We start from the raw sequence: 20,294 nt of genomic DNA on the forward strand, positions 1-20,294 counted from the left end.
TTAAGAAGTTGGAAACAGATTTTTGTCTTAAAAATGATTAAAATGATGGATTTTTTAAAAATAGTTGGCAGCTATTTCAAGCAACTAATTGATTTATCCATGCAGTGCTACTTAGCATACACAATTGTGTTGTGAATCTCTCTGATGAACATTTCCCTGCTGTTTGCGGTGGAGTAACTGAGCCTACATGCTTCAAAGTAACTTGATTTCCTCTGAAAGTTGTCCTATAAGTAAAACAAAATACAACTTCCTGGAGCAAGTTAATTGCCAAGTTTCATCCCCAGGTAGTGGAAGATGACTTAAGACAAGAGTCAACCATCTTTCTCTGGGAAGTCACATTTTGTCACTTTAAACAAAATGTTCACAGCGATAGTAACTTTTAAGCATAACAAAACTAACAAAATGAATTCTGTCCTACTGACTTTATCAGTAACACTCAGGTGTTACACTACAATCCTAGTAGTGCCTACGGTCAAACCAGGAAGGCTCAGGAGATAAGTGGGAGTAAATATAGCAGTTGGGTGTAATCCACTTTGTGCAGTTCATTATCCAGCATGTGCTCTTCTCATGCACTGACAGTAGAGGAGACAGTTTGACAGTGGTTAAGTTTGTTCCCCAGAATAGATTTATTCAAGTTGGGACCATACAAACCTAGTGAATGACAGGAGGTATCAGATTTCTTTAACAGGAATGACATTGGTAAAGAGGGTGTGGAACGTTTAAAATCATAAAGATGCACAACGTACAGCCATCGCCCACAGCTAGGGGTGAGACACTAGTTTGTTCCCATAAATAAGGCAGAATGCAGAGTCCATAGAAATGGAAAGTTATTACATTTAGCCAAATTGGACAGTGACGTGACAATATGACGATTTAAATGACTTTCTTCAGCTCATCGTACAACACCAGCACAAAGGCGCCGCCCATGCCTCTGAGCACATTGGACCAGGCTCCCTTGAAGAAAGCCTTGCCACCCTCATCGCGTGCGATCTTACGCCAGCAGTCGATGGTGCCGCTGTACATGATGTCGGCTGAGAAAGGAGAGAAGAAAATGGCCAAAATGAGATATGTGACCAGAAATAAAACATTCAGAAAAATGACTGTTGCACATTTAGTCCATCGAATGCATGATCAAGAAACCACACATCAATAATGTCTGTCAGCAGTATGTCAGCTCAACTGCAAAGGCTTCCATCAATACAAATAAACTCACCTCCTTTGCGTCCAGACTGCATCATCATACGTCTACGGACAGTGTCGAAGGGGTAGGAGGTCAGGCCAGCAACAGCTGTGACAGACTGAGCGATCATCCAGCTCACCAATATGCTGGTGTTCTTGGCGTCCGGAAGCATACCTGTAGACAAGGGGGGCAACATTAGAGATCTAGAAGCAGCAGACCAGCCTATTCAGAGCTTTAACTGTAAATCAGTGGCAAATCAACATACCCTTAGCTGTGTCATAGATGCCAAAGTAAGCAGCCCTGTAGATGATGATGCCCTGAACAGACACATTGAAGCCCTGGTACAGGCCCTTCAGACCATCAGACTTGAAGATCTTAGCCAGGCAGTCGCCCAGACCGTTGAACTCTCTTGCAGCTCCAGCCTTTCCCACATCAGCAGCCAGACGGGTACGGGCGAAGTCGAGGGGGTACACGAAACAGAGGGAGGTGGCTCCGGCGGCGCCACCAGAGGCCAGGTTACCGGCGAAGTACCTCCAGAACTGGGTGCGCTTGTCGACGCCATCAAGGAAGATCTTCTTGTACTTGTCCTTGAAAGCGAAGTTGAGGGCCTGGGTGGGGAAATATCTGATGACATTGGCAAGGTTACCTCTCCAGAAGGAGAGGAATCCCTGCTCCTTGGGGATACGGGTGACACAGTCCATGATACCCTTGTACTGCTTATCTGCGGTGATCTGCTTGCTGGCATGCTGGACCTGGAATAATGAAAACGAAAGAAAGAGTTTAGTTTTAATTAGGGAAGCCAATTAACTGTTGAGTATGTGTCAATCACAAGGTCTCCTTGTTGTGACCTTGGTACAGGTTGCAACTGTAAAAGTTGCAGCAAAACCCCCCTTTGAAGTGCAATTTAACAAATATCAATGTTTACTAGCAATCGTATGAGAAGGGCTTCCATCTTGAATCACCCAACATTTGTTAATGGAGAGCACATCCTCCAACATTAACTCAATAAAACACGGGCAGCGGTCAGTACAGGAGCAAGTTTGGGTTAAGTAAATTACTCTGAAACAATGTTGTTATGCAGGTTCAACTGAAAAAGGATGGAAAACTCGTTGACCCAGCTATGAATGACTGTCCTAGGGCCTCGGTGCAGCCTCCTCTCTCAACGTTAGCCAACATCAAGAGGTACGTTTGCCGCCGGTAAGATTACATCGTCATATACGCTGAAATATAACCGACATGTACCCTTGCTTCAGGTACCTACGATATAGTTGGGTTGTTAATGAAGCAGAGGTGATGCCGTCCATTTGTACACAATGTCCCAGAATCTCTACAAGCGTTTGTCCTTTGTTAGCTACGCCGGCTAAGGTTAACGTGGGAAGCTAACATTAGCATCCAAGCTCGTGTAGGTCATTTCCCATCCCATGGTGACCTTAAATCCTTTAACACATCGCCCTATAGGCGTTCACTTATTCTATATCAGCAAATGTCACGGAGCTATGTACAACTCTGAGCTTGCGGGTAAGTAGTGACAACCGGCAGAGATACGTGAATGACTTTCTCCAATGGCAGCTAGCAAGCTCACACAAGCTAGCCGGCTAACGTAGGGAGCCTTCCGGAAGAGAGAGTTTTACCTGAAGGAGCAGCTTCACTCTCTCGATGGGAGCGACGGCTGTTTTGGAGATGGCGGCGGAGATGCCACCAGCCAAGAAATCCTTGGCGAAGGAGATAGCTGTCTCACTCATGGTGCGATTTTCTTGGTGTGCCTTTCAAATAACCAGTACTCGAGATATACCCCACTGCCCTCTACAGCTGTTAGCCCGCACCGACGAAATGGCCGATTGTGTAGCCGCGTTGGGGATTTATGTAACACAATGGATCGCGATAAAATACGGGAACTGAGATTCGAGGTGATTGGCCAATCGGGCGTAGTCACGCGGCTGCCTGCCAATTAAACTGTCTAGTTGGTGATGTCGTCACTTTGCGTTATTTTCTCTGCCCCGGCAAGTAAATCACACACATTAATTGTAAATCCTGATATTACACAATACACGTGAGGCAACTAAATTTAGACAGAAAACCAGACGAGCTACTGTGTTGGCTGTGGTCTTATTTGGTTCCCTGCGCTCTTGTCACGCCCACGGACCAATGAAGACTGCGGCCTGGCAGCTAGCTTGTTCTGTACATCACACTTGAGGAAAGTCACGGGGTCGTTCACAGCTCAGACCTTCAAGGACTTCACAGGGCCATGTCCACCATTATAACCCACAACACGTTAACCATTACATAGCAGCTCTCAGTGAATGTGACGACCACTGGACAAATGCAACGAACTGCAGTACTGCTTTGCTGCTTTTCAGTGAGGTGCACTTCCTCTGAATTATTATTATATAACCTAACATATAACTTATTAATATCAGCACGTGCATTGTTGTTGCAGCATTTGGGCTGGGTGTTTCAAGTTGCACCAGAGTCTCTGTGCTGTTTGCTAAAACCTGGATGTCATTGCAGATGTCTGATTAAAATCTTGAGAAATGTTCTTGAGCAGCACACAGTCACGTGTCCCCACACCTGCTCTGCTCACAGCACAAGCTCGTGAGCCCACCTGTTGCAGCGCTGCATCTCGGGTTTTGACGAAGAGCTGGTTTGTAACACTGCGTCTTTTGGATGGCGACCAGTGCTGCATGAATTCCAAAATAAAAGTTTCATTCATTCATATTGGGCTTGATCAGAGTTGTCCACTAGAGGGCAGCAAGAGACTGATTTTAATTTAGCTCGTGAATATCAGACATAGTCCTACTACTTAGAAAATGAACTGAATTAAATTTAAATGCATTCTATCTATCTATCTATCTATCTATCTATCTATCTATCTATCTATCTATCTATCTATCTGTCTGTCTGTCTGTCTGTCTGTCTATCTATCTATCTATCTATCTATCTATCTATCTATGTATGTTATGTACATCATCTGTCTTATCAACTCTCCATAACTGGTTGTCTTTAACAATATACATTTATGACATACTGCACAACCTGTCTACCTACACATTTTTCATTTTACCATACTGCACATCAGTATACCAATCTAGTGCAGAGTGCATACTGGTAGCTAGAGAGGTGCCAGTTCACCTCCTGGGCACTGTCAAGGTGCCCTTGAGCATGGCACTGAGCCCCTAACTGCTCATGCCACCTGATTACTGGGCAGCCCAATCGCTCTGACATCTCTCCTTAGATTAATGCCCTCTTCTTCTTCTTCTTCTTCTGTTTATTTATTTTATTCTATTTGACATACAGTGGGGTCAAAAAGTCTGAGACCACATAAACCTGGAAATAATCAGAAAGTTTGAGGATTCAAGAAGTCAAATTGTTATTCTAAGCAAAAGGGCCTTTCTCAGCCTCAAATCATGGCTAGACTCAAGGTTTCAAAGATGGCAGTGCATATACTCTAAACCATTTCATCAGTTGTATCCAAAGCACGATCAGGCAGACCAAAAGTGATCACATCATCAGAAGATCAATACATCAAGCTTAGTTCTCTGAGCGATAGGAAAGCGACTTTATCACAGATACAGAAGACTCCAAACAGCAAAAGATTAGTTTCTTGTGATGTGACAGCGATGAGTAGCAATTTCTAAACCAGCTCTCAGGAGAGAAAACAGGGCCAAATGCCTCGGGTAGGCTACAAAATAGGTGCAGCATGTTGAGCAGCATTTTCCAAAGTCCAGGATGATGCCCTCAAAGGTTTTTTTTTGTCAACAACCCAAAATGAATTAGTTCACTGTCAATCAGAAATCAGAAAATATTCACATTTAAAGGTGCATTATGTCAGAACTTTAGTTGAAAACATAACTTAAAAATATCAGCACAATGTGAGGAAATCGCACATTTGATGTTTTTGATGAATTGTGTTGCAAGAGATATCTACTGAAGTTAGATGGATAAACTTTATCACAACACCCATTTAAGACACATTTAAAACACATGCATGCTAACCAGCTAGCCGTGGCCCATCCATCTATTAACATTCATTGGAGGTCAGTGTGTAGATTTTGACAGTGCAGTTGTGTGAAAGGTCACTCGTGGAAGCTTTACAGCACAAACTTTGACCTTTTTAAACCAAAGGGTTACTTTCTGAGTTACTTTCCAGCCAATATATTCATGAGAAAACACACAAAAAATCCACCAAGAGCAATCGAGAGATAGAGAGCGCGCCGGAAAATAAAACAGTAGCAAGACTTTGAGAAATGCAGGAAATTATTAGTTTTTATTCCCTCATAATCAAACTTCACAAACATCCATCTATTTATCTTAAAGGTGCACTATGTAGTTGTGTTGAAGAAAATTTTAATGAGAAGAGAAAAATCTTCATAGAGTGTTTTTTTTTTATATGCCAAAACAAACTACATTAACAAACTGACCTTTTCATACTGTTTTACTTTGTTTATATTTCTAGCTTCAAACAGTGTTCTGGGGACCCTATTTTCCTCTGAGAACAGCTTTTATTCAGTTATGGAAAAAAATAATCTTTCTAAGTTTTTTATTATTACGTCATTAATATTGTAAATATTAAAATACTGACTTTGAATTTCTTCTCCAAAACTGCATATTGCCCCTTTAAAATAAAGTTTTGTAAATTAAGTGCTATTTATTACATTAATTTAATGTTCCAGAGGGCCAATATGACTCATTGTTGACTTCCTGTTGCACTCAAGATGTCAGTGTTGTGACAATATGTTCTGGTGGTTCATATGCTCCTGTGACAATTTATGAAACTACTTAATGTTTTATTTCAAGCCTCATCGAACAACAGAACTGGAAGCAAAATATGTTTCTCATTAAGCTGATGACAGCTGTTGAATAGAGTTGTCTCCGGGGCCTCGTTGATAGATCTTATGCCAAACCATCATCAGTGTGGCCACGCAAAAGTATGACTGTTTTTAAACACTGCTGTACATACACCTTTATCTCACAGTAAAGGTAGTTTGGGGTTTATACAGTAACCTGTGCATGTATTATGTAATGCCCAGCGTTGACCAAAGGGAGGAGCTGCTGTGATGCCATACAGTCAGAGTCAAGCCTCCTCTGAGGGATCCTGTCATAGACCATCCTCTGAAGCTGGAGCAGGAGAAGATTACAGTGAATAAAACCTGACTTACATGAGAACACACTGAGAAACAAGCTGTAAAAGAACATTCACTCGCTCACTCTGCAGTACATTGTTTGATGTCAGGAGAAAGGGCAGACTGTAAAGTGCGAGGTCTCCTCATGCTGCCATAGTTACTGCTTCATAAGAGGCGTTGCTTTGTTGTTCTTGTTCGGTTGGATGTGCATTTTTAATGACAGTCTCTGTCCACTTGTGTTTCTTGCTGCCACTTGAGCATCCAGTTGAACAGGATGTGTAAATTAATCCACTAATCCCTCTCTGCTGCCTTTTAATTACAGCGAGGACAACAGGTCAGTGGCATGCACTCTGCAATTTTAAATTGCTTTTGTTCTCTTTTAGTGAGTGGCAGCGGTGCCATTAGTGAATAATATTTTTAGTGAAGTATTTTTCACTGTAAACTGGGTAATTTAATGAACTTCAGAGACATTTCAAGTAGCCTCTTCATAAATGACTTTAATGAGAAAGAAAAAAATCAATGAGTGACACTTTTTTAGTTTTTTAACCTTGAAGGCCACCTTTGTGTTTTCTTGATCACTTCAGAGGGAAAAAGCAAAAATGAGAGCTGCTGTGTCGAATGTACAAATAGTTTTGTGTTTATATCCCAGGAGGGAGTATTACAGAGAATGGAAGACAAAATCTGTACATACAAAGACACAAACTGCACAGTGAAACTGTATGTTTGGATTTAAAACCCTCAGTGTTGCAGGTGTGTACCACAGCTTTCAGTACTTCTCACTGCATGTCATCCCCTGTGCACCAACCCTTTCCACCAACAGGTCAGCTGCAGCAGTGGAACAAGTAAAGATTTCACACTCCCAATCCTGCTGTAAGCTGATACGAGTGGTAAAGGCTGTGGGGCTGCAGACTGGTCTCAAGGCAGGAGAAGGAAACATATTCAATCGAACATTTAAGCTCACCTCAGCGGACACATAAAGGCACCTGAGGCGGAAAAGAACAATATTTATAACCAGAAACATGCTCCTTCCAAATGGAAACACAGGACAGACTTTCTCTCTGTTTGTTTCTTCACTGAAAGCATTATTATGAATGCAGTGTCAAGGTCAAAGCCATTAAAGCTCATTCAGTAGATGCTTTGAACAGCCCTTAAAACCATTAGAACACAATAAAACAGAAGGGAAAAAAACTTCTCGGTTAATTAAGTGGATTAGTGAGTGTAATTCTGCAGCTGAACATAATGACTTTTCAATGCAATCTATAATTTACACCTTGTGTTGAAGCCAAAAACTTGTCTGCTACAATCCGGCTGCTCCCCCACAGGAAACATGTTCGCATCCCACGAGCATATTCAGTCATTTCAGGGGCCAATCACGACAGAGATGCGCCATACAGTCTCTGCGCCCTGATCTCAACTGTGGCTGGACAACTGTGGAGCTGCGCACAAGTCCAAATGCGACACTTGGAGGCTGTAGTGTGACTGACTGACTGACTGACCGGGACTGACTGCTGAGCAGAAACTTTTTGGATAAATGTTTCGGAAATCTACCGAATGCGCCCGCAAGAGATCAATAAAACTGGGATCCGACAAATAAATGGTAGAACAAAAATCGCGAGAACTTGATTTGTGTGCACGGTTCAGTTTGGCCAACTTTGTGCGTTAGCCCATCCGATCCGCCTCAGTCCGTGCGGGCGCAGCAGCAGCAGCAGCAGCAGCAGCAGAGGAGGAGCAGGCTGGCTGGATGTGGCAGGAGACGGGTCACTGAGCTGCAGCGAGCCGGGTGCGAGTTTCACAGTCAGTCCCCAACTCTCCAATGTCACCGGACAGGATGATGATCATTGGACTCCTGCTCAATGTCTTCTCTCATGGTGAGTAACATATTTCTCATTTCAAGCAGATTGAGGCACATCATTCATTTAGTCAGTTGGAGGAGGTCGGAGTATGTGTTCCCTTTTGGATGAGATCTTCCAGTGTGCAGAACTTGGAACAAAAAAAATGCATGCATGTGTTCGTGTTTTTTTTTTTTCTCCATGGAAATAAAAACAATTATAGCTTGTAAGGAAGCCTTCATCATAACATGCACAAGAGGAAAATGGATTTCAGTTTACATTGCTGATGTCCAGTATTATTATTAATATATAAAGTGGTAACTTTTTGCAAATCACCTATATGTGAATAGCTCCTGTAATAGAGGACAGTTAACTCATTAATCCAAGAAGAACAAAGGACAAAGTGGGAAATACTGTGTGTGACCCTCAAAGTCCCATTAAAGAGCTCCATAAAACCACTTTGTAATTGATATTATAGCAGCAGCCTTAGATTTTTACATCTGGATGACATCATACTGCTCAGGTCTGTTATTTCTGCCTTGGACTCGTTCCAGAAAGAGCTGTTCATCTCCCAAATATTGATCGGACTGTCCCGGATCATGGAAATATCACACATGAATTGTAAAACTAAATGACGTCCTCCTGTGCGTGAAAGCATTTCAGCTCCCACATCATGTAAATCATTGACCTTTTACATAAGTTGTGCATTAGAGGCTGATTTAAGAAAGCAAGAATGTAAATTTATGGCATCGGTTTGCGGTCTTTGTCTTTGCTGATGATCAAATCTTCTAAAAGATCTGTCTGTTATCTGACATGACAGTAGGTTAAACTGGATTCCTCTGAGTTATAATCATTAAAGTCAATGATGTGACAGTAGCTCGATAAGGAATCTCCCAGTGGAGCGTTAAGCTTGTTGATCTGTGGTTATTGGTATTGTCATTTTGGATAACAGGTGTTTGTCAGTGCTCGAGCCGGAGCAGAAATTCTTTGTCATCCTTTGAATGTGGTTGCCTGCAGGTCATTTTCCTGATCCACATAAAGATAATCTTTATATGAAACGCACCTCCTCCCCCTGTGCTCTATAATGCAGAAATAAATGCAAATACCAGATTTGTTAGGATTATTTCAGTGGTAGAGGAGGTGCAGGCTTTACTGCATCTAGGAAAATTTCAGATAATGTCAGGTGAAGCAGCCCATTAGAGATTAGTATCTTAAAATGATGAATGTATCTTGTGAATGTCAAAGCTTCTCAGGCACCCAGTATATCACCCGCTGTGTCAAGCCCACCTGGCAGGCACTTAGGTGGAATCACACCAAGAAAAGCAGTTATTTTCAAGCGCTATTTAATAGACATCTGAGCCGCTGCAGATGCAAATTAGGCACACTGACATGATGTTGGATTCTTCCATTATAACTAATTGCAAAATAAACGATTGGATTTCCGTTTTGCTAACTGACATCATTACAGGAAGGTGGAAACTATGCAGAACTCCCTCGACTTTAATCTGGTTTTGGATGAATCTGTTGCACAGCTGCAGCCTGATCATAAACTATTACTATCTGCTTATGGATGCTCCCTGTCTATGTCTATAGGTATTGTATTAATAAGCCCTCTCATTGTTATTTTGACCTTGTGATACATCTGGCCTTGTACAACTCTGTGAACAAAACAATGGCAGCTTCAGAAGTAGACAACAGCCTTCCCGACATGTCTGTCACCACTGACACTTCACAGAGCTCAGGGCTACCCAGTGCCATCTCTAATGTGTCTTTATAGGATTGAAACAAACAATGAAGAAGAACTGCAGCCGTCTAGAGAGGTTGTAGATTTTCTTATTTAAATATTTAGCAAAAGACGACATTACAAAATACAGTGATTCGACCCAATACTTAAATGACTCCTCAGTTACTCTCTATGAGTTATGTTTATTGTGTTCCTAATGATAATTTTCATGTTGATTAATCTGTTGATTATTAGGTGCCCCACTGCATAGATGTAGTGCCCTTTTTATTTTCTGTCCCTGCCCCTCAAACATTCTGAGTCCGCCAGTGTAACGTTGTGTATATTTAAAAATGAATAAATAAATATATAAACTTTGAAATTTTAGACCGCCGATTCTTTTATATTTTAAAAATATTTTCAGGTTGTCCACAACTGAAAGATATTCAGTTTACTGACACAGAGGAGTAAAGAAATCAGAAAATATTTACCTTTAAGAAGCTGGAATTAATCGAAGAAAGTTAAGAAAAGTTCATTTTTTGAGTTTCATTCCTAACTTGTCAAATACTCACGCTTAGGGTATGGTCAGTTGGGACGGTCGCCACCCCAAAGCATCAGCATTTGATGAAAATCAACTTTTCTCACAAATAGCACCTTTAAAGCAACATTATGTAGAAATTGACATTTTGTGCCATTTGGCGCCCCCCACAGTTTCTGAGTAAAACATCACTGTCATAAATACAAATCCCAGGTCTGTAACAATTGGTCAGACGTAATGTAGGTGCTAACTACAACAACACTCATGACTTCATAATGATGTTGTCACTGAAGTTACATAGTGCAGAAACAAATGATGGGAGGTTGAGTGGCTGAGACAGAGACACCATTCACCCTATTACAAGACAATGTACCATCAACATGATTTTGACATAATGTTGCTTTAATTCAATAGTTGACAACTAATTAATCAATTGTTGCAGCTCCACATGTTTTGTTGCATTCATCCGCTTCTTTTTCCACTTCAATAATGGCAAGACGTCTCACAAATAATGCATGAGATCACTTTGAGTGTGTCCACACGGTGCCTTTGCCAAATAGATAAATGGGACGCCGGCTATTGTTGAATGACATTATACCCGACATTGACCCTTTGTTGCAAGGCCTCTGTGGATTACGGCTAAAGTCCCAGTACAGACTGCAACTGGTGATTGAGTGTTGCTATTTCAGTACTTCATTTAGTGGACATGATTGAGCCATAACACGGTCGTCATACATTTATTAGAGCTCATTTTCAGGCTGTGTAAAGTCACACAGGTCCAAGGTGGGCTGATATCCGCATGCTCGAGCTGTTTCTGTCCACTATTTGATATACAGACTGTGCAAGGGGTTTGGGTGCCCTCACCTCATGCACACCTTGGTTTATCCAACCCCTGGCTTCTTTATCTTTCCCACTGTGCCGTAGACTCTTCTTCTTTCCTCTCTTTCTGCTGAGGCATTGTCTTTATGTACTCTGTGCCTGTAATTCAGTTTCGTTTAGGACGGCAGCACACAAAGATTAAATTGGCAACCTGCCCATTGCACACTACTTTGATAAAAAACATAAAATACAGTGTCTGAATATGCAATTATTTCACGTATTTGATCCTGCACTTTAAAGAAATCATTTTAATTAAAATGCTCACAACAAAGACAACTTCAACATCAAAATGTGGGTTCCTGAATGACATTTGATTTGTACTATAGAAAGTTTTTTGAGTGCCAATCATTTATGTATTCTTTATGTTATACTTAATTTGTGTGTGTACTCTGCGTCTTGATTGTCACTCGTGCTCACTTGATGGCACCAACAAAAGCCGACATACCCGATGGAAACAGCTGATCTGTGTGGCACTGTCTGGCCAAGAAATTATTTGGCACTTGGTAATTTAGGCCTGCGCTGGGCAGCAGAAAGCAGAAGCCTGAAATATTCACACAGCTACACACAGCCCGACTGGCTGCATCACCTGATGCAAGCATGTATTTGGACCTGGAGTACCTGAAGGAGGGATGCTGCCTGCGTGATGTGGCTGCACAATCCAGCAGCACAGCTCATTAAACGAGACCTTATCCAGGTACTGAATTCTCTGGGCAGCAGTTAATTCAGCATATGAAGTAATGATTCTTGCACACATGAGCAGAGCTGTCAACTTGGGGAGCTTGGATCCCAACACATGCTGTCAGTTTATCTAGATTATGCTGAACAAGCATAATTGTCATCTATCTTTTTTGGTAACACACTATAGGGTACACATACTAATTAACTAGCTGCTTATTAGCATGCATATCAATAGCATATTGGCTTTTTATAAGTCATTATCATGTTCTGTTGACTAACGTTCTGTTTTGATGAAGGGGACCAGACCAGCATATTGATGGAGGTGATATCCTATTAGTCTGAAAAAACAGTCGAATAACAAAATCCTCCGGTCAATTATGCTCACAGACTTGAGCTCCTATACAAATTAAATGACATATATATGAAATATGAAATATTTTAGCACAATACACAATACATTTAAAGCTGCTGTAAGCATTATGTTCTTATTAAAGAGGTCATATTATGCTTTTTGGGGGTTTACCTTTCCTTTATTGTGTTATGTTGCATTTTTGTGCATGTGAAAGGTCTGCAAAGTGAAAAAGCCCAAAGTCCACGCTAAAGGGAGCTACTCTCTCCCACAGAAAAACAACAATGCTTACAGCAGCTTTAAGCTAGCAAGCAAACTTAGAAATGTTATTTAACAGCAAGGCTAAAACACGGAAATGTCTGACAACAATGTTCTCCCATGGAGTACGATAGCAAAGGAGAAAAGGTAAAGGCGGGCGATGTCATACGGGGGACCCATGAAGTATTTAAGTCATGTCACACATTTTACTGTTGTATAATTGACCTGGTTACAAAAGCACTAATTAATGCCTTATTCTCCATTACTATTCTACAACTACTAGGCCATTAACTAAGATTTTTCCATCAACAGACAATATTCACACGGCAGCCATTTTCCTCTGACATCACGCTCAGGGTGCAAATGTCCTGTTGCTGTGTCCCAGGTTAGGAGTCATATAAATGTAGGGAATCTTACAAATCATTGTCATTTCACCACTTCCTGATCGAATACCAACTGAAAAGACAATGGATATTAAAATTCTGAAGCGACCTGCAGCATATTGCAAGGTATTACATCCAGCGTGTTTCACTTCCAGAGTTAAATAATAGTGGCCAAGGGTTTGTGTTGATATCTTAGAATTAATTTACGCCTTTCAAATCATGTGGTGTAACACTATTAAACAGTAATGTTAGCTGGGAAGTGGTTGGATGCTAACGTTAGCTGTCTAATGGAAGTTACCGGGATGAAATATGTCCGATGTCCTTTGGAATTTTCACTCTCCATTGTCTTTTCAGTTGCTAATTAATCAGGAGGCATTGAACTGATAACAAATTGTAGGATTTCTTTTATTTATTCGACTTGAAAGCTGGAACACAGCAGTACAACAAAATCCCAACATGTCATGAGTCTTTGCCTTTTTGTTTGTACATTTGTCATGTCTTGTTTTGATTTTCCCATCGTTGCACTTGCTGTCTGTTTTTTCCACATGGTGTAGTTACTACTACTCGTTTTGTGCTGCGAAGTTGTTCAACATTTGATCTTCCCACCCTGAGTGTCACATCAGTGTGAATATGGTCTATAACCTCCTAATTGCTGCTAATAGTAAATACAATACAATACAATTTACAATGCTTTACAATGGGCCTTCTCCCTTAATAACATGTAATACATCTGGTCTATTCTTACGTATCAAAGCTATAATCTACAAGTGTTAACTGTCCAAATAACTCTAAATGAAGTATTTCTAATTAAAATATGATACACGTTCTAAAGTGAGGTCTGTTTATAACCACTAATTCACTATAGTAGACATGTGTGTTAATAAGTGTCAAACTACTAGTCAATAATAAGGCACAAGTGCTATATAGTTACTAAGAAAGACCCAATATGCTACAAATATGCTTGCCAATGAGAATATATATATTTATAGCACCCTATAAAGTGTTACTTCTTTCAAACAAATTCTGCACTTTTTGGAACCAGCTCTCGTTACTAACAACCTTTGTGTTATGTGCTCAAATATGATTCCCTCTCAGTTGAAGTGTTCCCGTCTCAACTGGTTGCGGTAATAATGAGAACGTTCACACCTTGGGTTACCTATTCCTCACTGGGCTGCCACAACTTCAGCGCTAGAGTCGTCTCTGTGGGTTGTGCACATAAAAACTCATTACAGCACATGCAACTGTGCTGCACTTTTCAGCACCTCAGTCTCACGGAGAGTTAGTCTTGTTAGCTTGCACAAATTGCGGAGGAAACAAAGGTGTAATTTGCCCGTGCATGCAAAGCAGTTTTGGGCAATTATGGGATAAAGGTGTGTGAAACTTTGTTGCATACTAACTGTTTTGGAACGAAGCCATGAAGGTACCTTTCTGAGCTGGAGTTGTACGATTACATGAAATTGCAGCTTTTTGTGAAGACAGGGTATTGTTAAGGGGGATAAAAGAAAATCCAGTTGTTCTGTAAAGTGGACTTTGTACGGAAGATGCTTTGTTATTGTGCTGGCCACTGAATGAGACTGTACACTGTGTATTTCTCACTTAAAAGCCACATGCTATGGCTGCTATAAGAGTGGTCCTGATGTGCCATGTGAAGAAAGCTGCAGGAGCCACTCATTGAAGGATGTGGAGAACACTTGGAGTATGGAGAGATTTCTGATGATTTGGCCAACATCTGCGGCAGGGAGTTTAAAGAAAATAATGAAAGCCGGCAGGTGTGGCATCATGGAGGGGTTGAGGAGGAAGGAGATGAGGATAACAGGGGGAAAAGTTTTTTGTTGAAAAAAATATTGTTTAGGGTTACTGCTGAAAATGTGACTTTGTGGCTTTTGACTGCTGAAAATGTACTCTGGTCAATTGTAACTCCATGATGCCTAACACATCCAAAAAAACAGTCATCCACTTTGAAAAGTATATACAGGAGTAGAAAGTCTGGTAGTTCATGCAGTAAGAAGATGAGTACAGTTTTATAACAGAACTTATTCTGTTTCCTTAAAAAGCACTGCTCGACTGAGGTTGCCCAGGGCGTTGCTTCTAATTTTACTCATACAAAGGAGAATATGTGCAAACTTTTATGTTTAAATGTTTAATGTTAGTAGAAAGTTTAATGTTAGAAAGACGATGAGCTGATTGGTGGAAAGTAGGAAATTCAGAGCTCAGCAGAATAAGCTCGATAATGGCCCACACAAGCTTTAAGCAGCACCGATTAACCAGATGTGTTCTGGTGTGTCACAACTCCATCCAGCACAGGAGAGGACAACAATTCAGAACCAGAATCACTTTATTCACCGAATGTACACAAGGATTTGACCTGGTGATTCTGTAGTGAAACAAAAAAGTTAATGGTTGACTTATAAAGTTTCAAGAAGTTACATACAACAATGATATACATTGAATAGTAGTGAGATAGCCAAAATTGTAGTTAAAAACATTTTTTTAATCAACTAACATTATCAGGCTAAGTGTGATGACACAGCAGTTTCATGTCCTCTATTGCAGAGATGGGAGTTAGCGTACTAACCAGCTAGTGGCGGCCTGTCCTGCCCCGGTACAAGTTTGCCACTAAGTCTTACAAGTAAACAAAATTAACTAATTATCTAATCACCTCTGGTTTGGTCGAAAATAAATTCTCAATTCACAGTAAGATGTGGATCCGGTTGAACAGAGCCCCACTGCTCTTGGTTATTTCCCCCGTGATCCGAGGGTGCTATCCAGGCAGACTCCAGTCAGCTCATAGGGCCACTTGGCTCCATGGCTAACTGAGCTACTTGCTAATGGCAGCTAGTTACCACAGCCAAAGAAAGCAACAGTATAGATGATAATGAGCACTGAGCAGCAGGTAGCGGTAATGTTGCTCCGTATAGTTTTGGAGTGATCTTTAAATTCTGGTTAAAGATTAACAGATATGCTGCATTATGGCACATTTAAGGACATGATGCACAGTCCTGGCAAATGTTAAACATAATGCACAGTCCATAGTAGGAAAAAAAAAGAAAGAAAATGTTAGTTCAAATACACGAATCAGTAGAAACCAGGAACATTTAGCACAAACAGTCAGAAACTGAATCGTCTTCACAAGCAGTGCAGGGAATGTTTTAAATCAAACTTTACTGTGTGAAATGAAGGTATTTTAATTTTTGGAATGAGTTGGGGTCAGCCACCATTTTGTTTTGTTTATTTTTAGTCTTGGACCTAATCTACTCGTCTCTAATTTTTATAAAGATCTCCCTTGCATGTGCCATCTGCTTCGTCCATTATTAATAAATATATTTATTTTGAATGTAGTAGCTTAAATCAAAATTAAAATAGGCACTTTGGCAGGAAAAATCATTATTTTAACATACAAACATGTGCTCTATTGTCCTGTTAGTGAGTTTATTCAGACATTAACTATCCATTAACTTCACAGTATACTGGGGATATCCATATATTTAGGGAACATTATATTAGTATATATTTACACCAATCAGGATGAGAGTCTATACAGTAAAGTTCAAATGATCTGGTTATAGCATTAACATTTTAACATAACATTTGTAGCATTTGTATCCTTTATTGCAGAGTGAAGACAGGCTGTTAGAAGGTAATACCAAGTTATGAGGTTTCATATTTTAACCATAACCAGTTAACTGATTATTATCTTTCCACCGCCTGTAAAGTGTACTGTCGACTCTTTTGTCCTTAATGTTTGCAAAATGTTGAGGATCCAAATGCAGACACACAGAGGCAGAAAGGTAAAAGAAGAAAAAGTGAGCTTGAATGATAAGCTGATATCCAAAGTCCCAAATCCAAAATGCAAACAACAAAAGGCAGGCAAAGGAAAGCGCAAAGAAAAACTATTGAGAAATACAAAACTGAAGACAAACCAGAAGCCATGGAGAACAAAGCGGGAACACAGAGGACACATGATGACACATGAGGACACATGAGGACCGGGGAACAGGCACAGGAACACAGGAGACACAGACGAGCTGTCAAAGAGTGAGGGGAAAACACTGGCTTAAATACACAGGAACGATGGAACAGAGGTGTAACTGAAGAAGGGCAGGGAAACATCTGAAAACATGCAGGGCAGGGGGCCACCAGGACTGAAAAACACTGGGATAAGGAATACACATTCTAAATACTTAATTCCCATGTAATTACCAACCAATTCTCTATTATTTTACTCTCTTATTACCCAATACTTTACAGTAATTCCCGGTAATGATTGACATATTCCAAGTCATGCCATACTGTAGCAGGCCTTCAATGTGTGGAACATTAATGTGCATGTGAGCACACCATTATATGTAGTAACAAGTCATAGGAGTCACCATCATCTTCCTCCAGTCACACTTTCACTCCCTCTCGTCACCTTGCTGCCGTTTCCCTCTTGAGCCTGTGACTTCCCTCCAAGAAGTCCCTTCTGTCACGATCCCCAAGACATTTCACATCCGAGTCACACTGTTCCGCAACGGTCTCCTCTCAAGTCAGATTACTGCCCAACAATCTGGACGCTCGGCTGCTCATCCCGTGCGTTTGAAAGGACGGGAGAGAAATCCGCCAATCCGCTTTGCTCCCCGTGAACGTCTCTATGTGGTGTGGTGGTTTGTCGTTTATGGTGTCAACCTTCATCGGCTTTGCCTCACAAATTCTATTAATCAGCTCAGTGAGAAATCAATAGGGTGTATTATGGCTCACATATCACAGTAATTCATCTCTCGTTCGCTTTTCTCTCCTTTTTCTTAGAACACACACTCACACCAACAATCCCCTCCACCTGGACTTTTACTTTAGTATAATGTGATCGCAGTGCCTCTTTCCCATCATGACGTTAAATAATGTTCAAGTTATTAAAATAATTATGACCTGTCTAACAGAGCTCTTCTGTACTTTATATCGGGTTTTCTTATCTGTGTGTGTGCGAGCAAAGAAAGGCCCTCGGAAACTTAAATTGCTGATAGTCTCTTGTTATCAATGGTGAGCCTTAGGGAGCAAACACTGGGAAGGAATAATGAATAAACTGCCCAAACATGAGATTATATGAAGCCTGTTTAAACTGCAGCTAAAAACAGCGGAATTCAATACTTAGTACAATTATCAGGATATCATATACAGGTAATCATCACTTTTACATACCTCGGGGAGCTGTGACTGTGTGCATGACTCATTGTGTGTTACCAAAGTTTTTTCTTCCCACCTCTCCCTGTGGATTCGCTGCAGTAGCCTTGGCAGGTTTCCTGCAGCGGCGACGAAGCGGAGCCTCTGTTTATGATATGTCTCATGCCAAAGTGAGACGTGGACCTCATGTGGCGCCTGAGATTGCAAAACATGCAGCAGCAGAATTGGATTGCCGCCGCGCTTTGTGCCGCCAGTCAGCAGGAGCTTAATCGAAGTGTGTGACCGATGAAACACAATGCTGTGTGTGTGTGTGTGAGCTTGTGTGATGTATATGTTAATGCACTGAAGCGTAAATACACGTGAGATTTAAATAAGCGCAAATATTTGTTAACATGCATTAAGTTCAAACATGAACTGTTAGTCCATTTATTTCTAGCGGCACAACATTTTTTAAATGTCTGCCAGTCTGTTCCTTTTGTGCAGTTAAGAAGTGACAGGATACAGCAAATTAACGAGATAAAGTTGGGGGGTGGGGGGTGGGGGGGAGTGGGAGCATATTGTCTACCAGAGCCATTTTTCTTTCTGTAGAATCACTGTGTATAAAATGTAATTTGTGGGGACAATTATGTGTCACATTTGAGAAAATTAATTTCCTGAAATGCTCCATCAGAATGCAATTTTATGAAGAGGCCTTTCTTTCTTTCTTTCTCTCGTCTCCCGCAGGCTGCCTCTGGCCTTACTGCATTGTGTTTTTCACGGGGCAACAATCATTATTATAAAATGATTTGTAGTTTGTCACTTTCATTCCTTCCAGACAGAAGGCTGCCAATCAAAACACTCTTAATGCTTAATGACTATGGCCCAACACGACTGCTGTTCCACTGAACAATGTGTTTGCTTTAGAGGAAGTGTGGTCGCTGAGATGCAGCACGTTTGTACTCACCGACTTTAATAGGATCAATCCTTTCAAATACACATACAGCTGATGTAATCCTACAATATCTTCAAGCAGCATATTTTGTAGGTGTTCTGATGCATCTCTCAGATGAAAAGTACCTCAGACTGTTTGTTTCAGGAGCCTCAGGGAGGAAAACATCCTCGTGGTGGACATTAGATATGAGCCACTGTCTCACCCAGGATGAGAGTCTGTCTGGAAGCAAAATTGGAAGCAAAAGTCTATTGGTTTGGTTTGATGGAGGAAAAAAAGAGGAACCGTGCTGAATAAATTGGTTTTGTCTCTAGCGTTGCATGTGGAGACAGTGTCTGACATTGGTGAAAAGCTTGTTCCAAGTGGAAGGGACCCTGCTGCAAAAGGTTTTGCCCCCAGCTGTCCGTGTGTCCTTTTACAATAACAACAGCAGTGCTTTTGTACAAGACCTCCATGACTACAGTACATGTCTGTGAAAATACTAAATATGTCACATGCAAAATGTTCAAGCACCACACCAGTGATTTTACATATTTTAGTTCATTTTATCCTGCATATTTTACAAAGCTTCCAATGATTTTCGAAAATATATGACAGTTTCAGAGAAATAAATGCATGTTTACTACTCTAAAGATAGCTGTTAGTTTGTATTTATACCACAATGGCTGTTGGGGCTCAGGAGGTCGAGTGGGTTGTCCAGTAATTGGAAGGTTGCTGGTTTGATTCCCTGGCTCCCCTTGAGCAAGATACTGAACCCCAAATTGCTCCTGATGAGCAGGTTGACACCTTGCATGGAAGCCTCTGCCATCAGCCTGTGAATGTGTGTGTGTGTGTGTGTGTGAATGGGTGATGTGACAAGTGTTGTAAAGCGCTTTTAGTGATCAGTAGACTGGAAAAAGTGCTATACAAATGCAAGTCTATCTACTACGGCAAGATAACTCTGCACACAGGGAACTTTTTCACTGTACTTTTTCAGGCATGTTATTATTGTCACATGGGAGAGGGCTATTTAGGAAATGCCTCCTTGTTGGTGGTTCAAGTACTTGCAGGAAGATCCAGGAGGCATCTAAGACCTAAGACTTGGCTGAGTAACAGCGTCCTTTTTGATGCAGGAAACTAACTAATTCTCTGTTCAATCTGTTCTCAACATCCCCGTCTGGTCAACTCTTGGGTTGTATTTTCAGCCTATCTTTTGAATGCAATGCTGCTCGGCAGCTGACCCTCAAATCTTGGATGCCCATGTTTCTTAGAAGCCAAATTCCTCACACTATACAG

General features: G+C 41.0%; 1 protein-coding gene across 1 annotated transcript; it reads right to left on the bottom strand.

Moving 5' to 3' along the window:
- Positions 1-602: 602 nt before the first annotated feature.
- On the bottom strand, positions 603-3,010 carry LOC141006741 (ADP/ATP translocase 2). Its single transcript, XM_073478963.1, has 4 exons — positions 2,812-3,010; positions 1,446-1,932; positions 1,214-1,354; positions 603-1,031 (listed from the first exon to the last, which is right to left on the bottom strand). Exons 1-4 carry the CDS (start codon positions 2,920-2,922, stop codon positions 874-876), a joined length of 897 nt encoding a protein of 298 aa, XP_073335064.1. The 5' UTR covers positions 2,923-3,010; the 3' UTR covers positions 603-873.
- Positions 3,011-20,294: the final 17,284 nt, after the last annotated feature.

This window comes from Pagrus major, chromosome 13, assembly GCF_040436345.1.
Source record: "Pagrus major chromosome 13, Pma_NU_1.0".
Lineage (NCBI taxonomy): Eukaryota > Metazoa > Chordata > Actinopteri > Spariformes > Sparidae > Pagrus > Pagrus major.